General features: G+C 41.4%; 1 protein-coding gene across 5 annotated transcripts in view; it reads left to right on the top strand.

Moving 5' to 3' along the window:
• Nucleotides 1-2,504: 2,504 nt before the first annotated feature.
• The window catches only part of UBR1 (ubiquitin protein ligase E3 component n-recognin 1), a 73,146-nt gene continuing 64,247 nt past the window's right edge, over nucleotides 2,505-11,403 (top strand). For 4 of the 5 annotated variants that reach the window (XM_027706947.1, XM_027706936.1, XM_027706940.1 and 1 more), the window contains exon 1: nucleotides 2,505-2,636. In XM_027706947.1, the coding sequence (XP_027562748.1) occupies nucleotides 2,556-2,636 (81 nt within the window). In that variant the 5' untranslated portion in view covers nucleotides 2,505-2,555. Of the gene's footprint in view, nucleotides 2,637-10,002; nucleotides 10,033-11,403 lie in introns of those variants that run through there. The other variant, XM_027706953.1, reaches the window with a different exon arrangement.

The raw sequence follows: 11,403 nt of genomic DNA, 5'->3' as shown, positions 1-11,403 counted from the left end.
ACAGATTCATAATTGCTACGTTATTCTTTGCTATTAATTCTTTGTTTCCTAACTAGCGCCCACATTTACTGTTGAGATTTTTTTCTTACCATCTTAAGCATGAGTTTAGCTGAAAAAGCTTCTGTCATTTTCTTTGATATTTAATGTAGTATTCTTAAACAACTCTTCAGATATCAGAAGTTTCTAATTCAATATTGCGTAATTTTCATTATATTTTATGATTTGCCATAGGATAAAGATTTAATTTTTGGCATTTTTGCGTTTTAACTTTTCAGATCAGTTAAACTTTATTAATATAATACACCCCTTTTCAGATGTTCTTGATAATCTAGCCTCTCTTTTGCAGGACTTCATGTATGTTTGTTTGCTTTGATTGTTTTCAGCTGCCTTCCATCTTGATTGTCTGCTCCCTCTTGCCCGCAAAGAACACCCTGAACAACTGCTTCTAAATCAACAGTTAGCAATCAGTAATCCTGGTAATCTTCAGGAGTAATCTTGACAACTGGGGTTTTCTCCCTTTCTTCCTGGAGGTCTACCATTTTATTGTGTAAATATTTTTTGGCAGCAGGGCTGCCAAACTTCGGCATTTTGTCTCTATTAAAATTGATCTGAATCCCTGTTTTGTTCTTCTTTCCTCTATTACTGTAGTATCCATGGAGATCTTGGTGTTTTGTGCCATTTCTGCCCGGGCAGGGGTGCCAACTTGCTTTTTCAGAGATTCATTGCCACTTTCTTTGCTGTCTCCCAGCATGTGGGTTCCAAGTCTTTGTTTGTGTTATTTTGTTAAATAAGTCTAACAATAAGTCTTGTTCAACTAAAGAAGTTGATTTGCATCAGCATAAATTCTAAAAGTCACCACAGTATAGTGAAACCACACTGATAGTTCAGCTACAAGACATGGCCATGCAAGCTGCTTGTCTCACAGCACAGAGGGCTGCAGGCAGCCCTTCTGCACTTGACTGAGTTTGTTGCTTTCTTGGAATTCTGCCTTGCTTTTCTTGCTCAACTGTGTTGGAAAGTGGATTATGCAATTGCTAGTGTTAAAGCTAAAACATGTGGAGGACTCCAGTAATCACAGTCTACACTTGGATGTTGTGCAAACACATCTGGTTAGCAGTCGACCGTGCTGTTAAAAAGGATTGGTTATAGATCAGCAACATGGATAGACAAAATGAGATGAAGCTTTGAATTAATGGTTAAGTGGCTCAGTGGCAAAATTCACTTTGTCTTTTTTACATCTTATGCCTAATCCTGTCTCAGTGATAATATCTACACAGTGATTTTAAGTGACAGATTTCAATAATGTAAAGAACTCTGCAGGACTTCTTAAAATGAAGATGGGTGGTAGTTATGACAGAAAAGCTACATTCAGATGTTCTGAAGATATAAGAGAAGAACTTTAAGAGTACCTGATGCCAGATGCAGTGAGAAAAATCATTGAATATACTGAGAAGGTCACCTGCAAACTTTATCCCATCTGTACTGACAACTGAAGAACATGGAAAAGCTGCTTGGAGGATTGAAACAGGAAGACTACAATGGAAGGAGGCAGTCTTCCTGATAGAGATATCAGGCATTTGATAGGTGGATAGGTGGATATGTATGCCCCCAAGATCCAATGCTATGGCTGTTTGCCTATTTGCCCAGCCTTAAGAAGGTACAAACACAGGGAACTGTGCAATTAGACTGCAACAATTCGGAAAACTTCCAGCAGCACTTAGGCCAGGTCTGTCATATATCAATCAAGTTCCTGAATGCCTTAATCTTCTGTAAAAGTAGCAAATGTGAAGTACTCAGAACAGTTATGATATGCTGTAGGAAGGAGGTGTGGAGGAAGATTTTAATCTTGAAGACAGGTCTTTGCTTAAAGCTACTGTTGCATCCTACACTTGTACCTAGTTTGTAAAATTTTGCCTTTGCTTAGTGGTGAGACTCCGTGCATATGAAATTACTTATGTTATTATCTTGCTGGCCTGGCGGGGATTGGCCTCTTCTCCCAGGAAACTAACGATAGGATGAGAGGACATAAGCTGTGCCAGGGGAGGTTTAGGTTGGACATTAGTTAGAATTTCTTCATAGAGAGGGTGATTAGACATTCGAAGGGGCTGCCAGAGGTGGTGGAGTCAATGTCCCTGGCGGTGTTTTAGGAAAGACTGGATATGGCATTTGCGGCCGTGGTCTGATTGACACGGTAGTGCTCGGTCATAGGTTGGACTTGATTATCTTAGAGGTCTTTTCCAATCTAATCGATTCTCTGAATCTGTGATGGCAGGGCGCGAAGTGAACACCCACGCAGTGCAGTTTTAAGTGTCTGCGGAGGAGCTCCATCGATGTAACTCTGCACGCAGGACCAACACGAGCTTCGGTGGAGACCGTCCCAACGGATGCCGGGGACGCGCTGTGCCCCCGCGGGCAGCGGGAGGCAGGAGGCGCTGCCGGAACGCCGCGGCGGCTGCGCGCGGGGCGGGCCCTGGGCTGCGGGCGCAGCGCCCGGTGACGGCGGCGGCTCCTTCTGGGCCGTGACGGCGCCGCCGGCCGCGTCCCTCGCTCTCAAAATGGCGGACGGAGCCGACGGAGGTCCCGGAGCAGGAGCGGCGGGCGGCCGGGCCTCCGCGCAGGCCCCGGAGCGAGCTATGGTGAGGCTGCAGCCCGGCGCGGCGCCGCGGTTCCCCCTGCCCGCGTTCGGAGGCACCCTGTGCCCTGCCCGCGCTGCCGCCCCGGCGCTCGGGCGAGCAGAGCTGGCTCTCCGGAGCTGCCGAGCGGCGCCCCGGAGGGTCGGGACGCGCCCCTGTGCACCCGCCGTAGCCGGCGGGCGGCGGCACCGGCCGGAGCAGTGGGGCCGGAGCGGGCGGCCCGCTGCCCCCCGGTCTCGCCGCCGGCTGGTGGGGGCCGCACCCGGTCCCGGGGCCTCCGCTGGCTGCGGCTCCGGCGGCCGCCGGGTCTGCGCTGGGAGAGGAGAGCCAGCCCTGCCCCGGGCCCAGAGAGCCGCTGTCAGGCGGCCCAGAGGGAAGTAGCATCTCACACCCCCTGTGTCTTACTTGACCTCTATGTAATTAAGTGAAATCAAACTTTAGAAACCTTCAGAAACTCTCCTGCGTCCTTCAAGCGTTGTGGTGTATGTGTGCATCTTTTATCCTGGTCCTGTCTTTACCTTTCTTAATTAAAGGTGACTTTACTATTGAACAAAAAAGACCAAATAACAAATTACTGTTTTGCAGAATGTGAAGGGAGCAGCAAATAGTATTGTTTAGAAAGGATGTAGATGATGACAGTTGTTTATTTGCTGAACAGAAATACCCTCATTTTTTTTCTCTGTAAATTATTTTGTTCATCTGTGGATTTAATATTCCATTATTGAACAGAATTTGGTGTTGACCCTGTCTAGTGGTAGCGTGTAAATGCCTTCTGCGCTTTCCTTCACAACCTTGTATAGTGATTACTATATTCAAAACACTTTTGATAGAGGAGTTTAAAACCGAAGGCTATGAATTTAAGAAAGTCAGATGGATGTGTATCAGAAACCTTATATTTTATGTTCCATTTTTCTGCAACAGTCTGCACACGCAGTATAGTTTTGAAATTCTTGACTGCAGATGTTTTAAAGTTGGGCACTGGCAAGCCTGTAGAATAGCTGCTTTTTGCATGATGCTACACAGCATTAGTAAAAGTAGGAAGGTGTTTACTGCTGGAACTTGTCTTGCATGTGGCAGCCATTATTTGTTGCACTTTTCCTCAGAATTATAAGGGTATCTGCAGATCATTGGAAACGGCATAGTCGTCACAGACTGCATCCTTAAGTATATTTCTGTGGCCATAACAGGCCTATATGTGGGGTTTGATTCTGTCTTAGAAATGTTTCAGTTTTAAACTAGGAAAAATGCAGCTTGATTGCATTATAGTGTCAAAAACTGCAACCTGAGTCAGGTGATTTCTTACGCTTGAGAGCCATGTTCATAGAGTCAGAGTGGTACTGAGGGTGATAGTTGCAATCAGCAGCAAAGCAAAGAAATCAACCTTTTGTTATCGGGGGACGTGAGAGACTGAGTTAGTCCAAGCAATGCATAAAAATGGTAGTTGTGGTATTGTGAAAAACTCAGGTGTTGAAGAGATCCCCAGCTGCTCAAAGATGATGTTGCTCCACTAAGTTGTCTTAGTTTTTATGTGGTTTCAGCCGACTGAGAGCCTGTGGGCCAGAATTACCATTATTCCAAGAGAGGTGGTTGGCCACCCAGACTGTGTTGTCTGCTATGTATCTGAGCAAACTGCAGGAATTTTGACAGGGAGTATGGGGTGAGGGTGTATTAAGGGAGAAGAGGTGCCTAGGATATGTACTTAGGTTGTGTCTGACAGCGTTCGTGATGTTAGATTGCAAACTTGGTGAGAGTGATGCCAGAGATGGTTGTAATCTGGAAGCAGTACACCCAATTTACTGCTGTACTAAAGATGGTACTAGTTAGGTGGAACTAACATATCCTGACTGACTAGTGCTTTCACTGTGCTCAGCTGGTCTGAAATGTCCTTTTGCTGCGGTGCTATAATGGGGAATTTGAGAGAGTGTGAAGCAGAAAACTGGCTGAATAGAGTGAGCTTTGGCCTTATTGAACTTGTCAAATCGGTCTCAGTGTCAGCCTGTTCAGAGTGTCTCTTGCTCTCCTTGTTTGGGTGCTGTTGGTTGTAGTGCAGCACTACATCTGGCTGGAAACCTTCCCAGAGCACTGGGCACATGATGCAGGATTACCTGAATGATTCTGCAGGAACCAGCCTGATTCTGGAGTGGATGGTGATGACTCAGGTAATAAACTCTTCTGAACCCAGCCCAGCTCCGGGGTTTATTCTCTGCCCTTGACTCCAGCTCTTCAGGTTGGATGACAGTAGTTGGAAATACTTGAGTTGGTGTTTCACTGCATTAGTTAAGTCAGGTCTTATTTCTGCCCCCTGCTTCTCCGTAGTGGCTGTATTGCTTCCTGGGTTATCCTGAAAGAGAGTGGACTGAATTTAGGCACTGACCTAGTAACACACCCTGTCTACCAAACTTGCTTTCCTCTCCCAACAGGATCCACAGTTTTTTTGGCTGACTGATGGGCTGGACTTGGCTTTTCTAGTAGCTCACTAGCAGGCATTGCTGGTGGCCTAACAAAAGCCTGCTTTGCAGGCTGAATCCAGCCCTTTGGTTGTCTGTCCATCTGTATTCTAAACAAATTCCAGTTTGACTCCTGCCTGCTTTGGTGGCTGCTAGCTGGAATATATGACCAGGGCTTAGATACTAAACTATTTCAAAGATTTTAATTTATACTAAATCTTCAAATTTTTATATAGGTGTATCTTCTTAGTAATATTTGTGAAGAAAAGGGATTTTGTTTTTTGAAAGTCCCATGTTTTGCTATCATTCAATACTCCTAAACAAAAGATAAGATGTAAGTGGGGTAGTGGTGTACAAGAACAGAAAAGCTTTATTATCAGGATATTTCCTTTAAAGGCAGGAAGATTTTGAATTTCAGTTTTGGGAAATAAAACACTTGTTTTACAAGCACAGGCACTTGTGCATTCTGAAGTATTTCAGATCTTTTGGGTTGTTCGATGCTATTATATAGTTGAGAAAATGCATATGAGGAGTCTCGCTACTGTAGATGTGTTGTAATCAAGTAGTAATATGGAGGGGATATTCATGTTCATGAGCAGGTTATTTCTTGAATTTAATGAAATTTGAGCCAGGCATCTGAGTTGGGATTGCAGCGACTTCCAGTTTTAAATCTAAGCTTTCCTAAACTGAATTAACCTGCTTAGGCACGATGATGTCTATATAATTTTACATCACTTTGTTGAGCTAAATTTGTTTAAAATCTCACCTTTAGGTAAACCAGCATATCCTTTAATGCAATTAAGCCCTGAAATGCATTTAGTCAAAACCACTGTATTTAGACAGTGCAGCACATTAGCAGAACCATGTAAGCTGTACAGTTGTGTGGAGTGGAGCCCATGAAAGTTGCAGCAGGTAACTGGAGCATTGCCCAGGTGCTATTTGCATCCCTGTATATTTAGCAATCTTCGTTGACATCGAGCAGTGCAGCAGTTTTTTCTTCCTTGTCACTTTCATGTTTACTCATACTTCTTGGTAATGTTTGTGGCTTTTGTTAGTGCAGGGGTGAACTGTGATTGTAAAGGTATCTGTTATCTTTGCTCAAGTCCGCATAGAGTGCCTTAAGTATGGTGCTGCAATACTATTACAGTATTATGGTTGTGAGAGGTATGCGGCTCCAGGAGAAGGTAGCTGCAGGTGAATGTTCCTAGTAGCATGCGACTTTCAGTGTCTTCTAAATGCCGGAGCGTTAGGGAAGTTAGGGATAAACAGGTTGGATTTGGTGTATAAGGGAGTGTTTGAGAGACGCTGAGTGAGTGCTAAATATGGATAAAGTCACCTGAATTTTATTACACATTCATCCACTGCAGAATTAGACTATGTTTACAGTGGATTGTAAAATTAATGATAATTGGGAAATTAGGTGGTTGTAAGACGAGTTTGAGTACACAGAAATTAATTAAAAAACCTACTGTTGTTTTTTCTGTCGTCTTCCCCCCGTATTAATGAATTACTTCTTTGTAAATATTCACTGTAGGTGCATGTTTTGAAGTGCAGCCTGGTGCTAAGATATTTCGTAGATACCTTGTTCCTTTAAGGGTAGAAGACCACAGCATGGATGTTAAGGATCAAACAAGGAAAGAATCAAAGTATTTCTTTCCTTGGTTTCTCTAGAAACAAAAATGATCTGTAAATGAATAATCATAGTCAGAACTTAAAGAAAAAGTTCAAATTTTGTCTCACAGAATGTTACAAATAACTCTGCCAAGATGATGATTTTGCTATTTTTATGGAGAGAATAACTTTTTCCCCAAAATATGTATTTTGTCTACTGTTTTGCTTTACTATGTGATACTGAATTCCTGTTTTCTCTGTTGTTAGTTGTATGTTGCTATCTACCACATGCAGGTTTGACCAAAAAAAAATTGGAACATGAGAGGTGATTAGATACCTCAAAGACTTGGAAATTAGTTCTAGCATTTCTGACTATGTTTTGCATGTTGTACCTACTTAGTAGCATCCTGCTAATTTTGTAGCATATTTAGGGTGGAGTGTCCATTTGGTTTGTAACAAATGTGGATAGAGTCTTCCTAAATCTTCCTTTGCGAAGCCTAGCCATGAAACCATGAAAACCGTTTGGTAGGGAGGTACAATAGAGATGCCTATAGCATAGCAGAGAGAACTACAGACCATGGTTTAACTCCAGTAGTCTCCTTGGGCACCTGTTTGCATTCAGGTGCTTACCCCCAGGAACTACAGCTGCACTCGGGTGATTATGGAGGTGTCTGATTTAGAAGTGAAATGGGACCTGCAGTTTCCAAGAGGTTTTGTAGCTTGGGTCTGTTTACCTTGGTGCAGGCATTAGTTTTAGCTGTCCAGCAGCTGAAATGGTAACAGATGGTGCTGGTGGTTACTTGTCCTTCTCCGGGTGGTCACTGATTTGCTCTGGTTCAGTGAAGCTGGAATTCATTGGTGACTACTGGAATTGAGGTAGATGCTGCTGTAGACAAAGCTTTAGTAGTCTGCGCTGGTTTTGCATCTTATTCCCCGTGGGCAAACACCTGCATCATTAAAGCATCTTTTGACATGAGTTGGCAACCCTGCTTTGTCACAGAGACCAAAGTTTAAATGAATACAGAGATCAAACAGAGGTTTTTTTGTCTTCAGGTTAAAGTTGATGTTTTGTTAGGACAATGTTAGACAGTCTTGAGTGTTACCCATGTTGTGGCAAGAGAAAATAACGTTTGAAACCAAACTTGCTTCTTTCAGTGTAACTACTGATATCCAGAGCAGACCAAAGTTTGGTATTATGGTTTGGTTTTTTAGCTACATTGAAAAGAAGCTATGGGACTGCTGTGTCAGAAACCAAAAATTTTGTATTTGACTTCTAAACAATCATTTTTCAAGCTTAGATTCCCTTTGAAAACATTGGCTATACTTTGTTGGAGGATGTGAAACACGTTATGAATGTGACAAAACAAGTGAGCAAGTTTCCATTTTAACCCCCTGAACCATGCCCTTCCAGAGATGGTAGAATTTATGTTCCTGAAAAAAAAGTTCAGTTTGATTTAAAGCAGGGAAGAAGAAATATGCTAATGAATTTCTAGTACTTATTTTTGAAGGCTTTTCTTTGGGGAATATATGTCTTTGAGGCTGAAACAGATTGCCTTGTCTCCTTGTTATTTTTACTAAAAATAATGCCTGGGTGTTCTGTACTCTAGTTGGATCTTATTTTCACTGCATTAGAAAACTGATAATTTTAAACCAAAATAATGAGAAGGAAAAATTGAACTAAAATTTTAAAAGCAGAACCTAATATGAAAGTGTTAGTTTAAGAACGTTTAGAAGGTACCTTTCTAAAGAAATTTTAAGTATTCTGCATACTTATAAAAGAACTTGTATTTGTCCTTTTAAAATGTCTTTTATGTTTCCTCAATTGCTTAGACAATATCAGAATAAAAGTTTTCTGAGGTCTGTTGTCCTCCTAATCTCTGTTTCACTAGTAACAACTGCTCTGTGCATTAAAGTAAAGCAGCCTTTTGCATTTGGTATTTATGTTGAATGGCACCTGCTTGAAATCGGTATGTCCCCAGCATTTTAAGTATTTACTTCTAAAATGCTGCATCTACTTGCTGTTGTGACAGGCAGCTGGTATTTTCATCTCATGGTTGACAGATTTATGTTATACAAAACTAAGTTTTTTTGTTCCTCCTTTTAACTGGAATATTGGACCAGGTGCAGGTTTTAGTTTGTATTACTGATAGTGTCTATTCCTTCATGATTTGTTATTTATTGTTTATAAATACTAACATTCATTCTTTTCACTGATTAGATTAATGTATAGATCTAAAAATACAGTCTTGAAATTTACGCCGTTGCTTGTGCACTAAAAGATCAGCTTGTCAATCAGTGTAGTTAAAGTAGAGCTGCTTTTTATAGTATTGCCTAATGAAAGCTGTTAGTTTGAAAAGACTTTAAAATTCAAAGGGAACTGTACTTAGAAGGTAAATCAAAAATTGTCATGGAAGCAATGGCTACTGAATTAATGTACATAATTAACCTCTGCAATGATAAAGAAAGTCCGTCATAGTGGCAAGAAATCTCATTTGGTGCTTGGTCTGCAGATAAAAAGTGAATTGAGAGAGTTTGTTAACTTTTTTCTCTTTTTCCTTATACACTTCCTTAGCTCTCATTCATGTTATTATTTGTAGTATTCATAAATGAATGTGTGTTTGTGAAAGACAAAATTGGATATGGATATATTTGCTATATCAATGACAGATATTTTATATTTTTTATAGAAGTATGTGTAGGGAAATATAATTCATCATCCTCTGACCTTTTGGCATGATGATTATTCAAAGGGTTTTTAAAAAGCCTACTAACTGTCCTTTTAGATGTACAAGAAACCTATGTGTTTGGTTGGAATTCACTTTTGGGAAGATCTCTGTATGCTTACACATGGGAAGAAATAGTAGTCTGATCCCACAGAGGAGGACATGTTTCCCATGCAAGACGAGATTATCACCTAATGATTCATTCTCAAGTGGTACTGTGAGGTACTGCTTCTCACATAGTTTTCTTCTGAAAAACCATTAAAGTTTACAGATTACAGCTTTTCTTATACAGCACAAATCAAGACGAAGTGGTTGCTGTGTCTCCTCTTTTGACAGAACTGCTTACACTTGAGAAACATAGCTTTGCAGCTCCTCCTGTCTCCCTTTTTCTTCCTCTTTCATGTAGTTTGAGGTTTATCCTTATCTTAAAAAAGGTTAATGTGACAGGAACATGTGATTGAAGGAGGAGAAGAAAGAGATGGACCTGGAGAAGGTTAGAGTATAAAAGAAGAGACAGGAGACAAAGCATGTCTTTGACATACCCTCTTCACTAGCTTCAGGATCCTGAATGCCACCTTTGCCTACTGTTTTCAATACTTGGGAATGCCCACAAACATGGTGTGGATGTTGCTCCTTCTGCAGGAAAGGTGGTGGTGTGCCATTGCAGTGATAACTCCCTCAGCTCATTTGAGTGGTTAGTTGTGGGGGTTTTATTTATGGGCCATGTGTATGTGTGTATGGGCCATGTGATGGCATGGCTGTTTCTTTGGCTGACTTTCATTAAAAGTGAGAAAATGACCAAGAAACCCATCATAAGAACTCTGCTAGGGCACTAATACAAATATTTAAAAGCTGAGAAATTTCAGAATTCAGATTTGAGATGAAGCTGTAATTTGCTTAAAATGTATGTGGAGGTGGTTTTTCCCTAAATTCAGAATGTTTTCCAGTGGAGTAGTGTCAGTTGGATTAGAGTGTATTCAGGCCTGCTTCCTCTGGGCTTTCCTCTGTTACCTACAGTCTATGGGCCACCCTGAGTAGAGTGTGAGTGCTGGTGGGCTGTGGAGAGCTGACTGATAGTAGTATTTTGGTTACATGATAGTGTTTCTTCTTTAATTATGTTATCTCATGGCATCTGCCTCTTTCAGTATTCTATTTCAAATTTATTCTTGAGTGGAATCAAATCTGGGAAATTACTTTTCTATAGGGCTTATTTGTAGCAGAAATTGGAAGGTTAACAGAGATTGAGAAAGAGAAATAAGATTTTTCTTCATGAAGGCATTTGAGTCATACAGTGGTTGAGGCACCTCTGGAGGTCATTCTGTCTAAACTCCCAGCTCAAGCAGGGTTGCTTAGAGCAGGTTCCCTGGGACCGTGTCCAGTTGTGGTGTTGAAGGATGGTAACTCCACAGCCCCTCAGGGCAACCTATGCCAGTGCTGGGCAGAAAGCTGTGGTACAAGCTGTGTGTTGGCTTGCAGCTGTCTTGCACAGCTCTTATGCTTTTCCAGCTCATCCTGTCAATAAAAGCAAAAATCCCTATCAATTTATTAATTTATGGTTTTTTATATCTGTAGCAATTGAGCACTTGACAGGTATGAGCTCAGGTAAAGGAGTGAGTGAGGAGAGGGCAAATGAGACTACTCAAACTATTAGTTGAGGTATTCAAACTTGAATTTCAGTATATATGTACAAGGTGACCAAGCTGGCATTGGACAGTCAGTTATAACTTAAGGTGTGCTGTATTTGGCAGCTTTTGTATTGTTGATAGTTTTGTATGTAATTTTATACAGTTGAATATAGTATGCTAAACAGATTTTTACGAAAGGATTAAGTTGCTTCTCCTAGGAGGCACAGAGGTTATGGGATAGGTCTGATGTTTACCCTGGTGCAGCTTTTAGAAATCAGAAAAATAATGTTCTTGTTTCTCTTGTGAATATAATGGATATTTCCTGGTTGATGTATAGGTTGAGGATATATTCTAGTGCGTTCAC

This window comes from Neopelma chrysocephalum, unplaced genomic scaffold (genome assembly GCF_003984885.1).
Source record: "Neopelma chrysocephalum unplaced genomic scaffold, ASM398488v2 Primary Assembly neopelma1_24, whole genome shotgun sequence".
Taxonomy (NCBI): domain Eukaryota; kingdom Metazoa; phylum Chordata; class Aves; order Passeriformes; family Pipridae; genus Neopelma; species Neopelma chrysocephalum.
The sequence above is the reverse complement of the archived record's forward strand: the minus strand, read 5'-3'. Positions and strand labels throughout refer to the sequence as shown.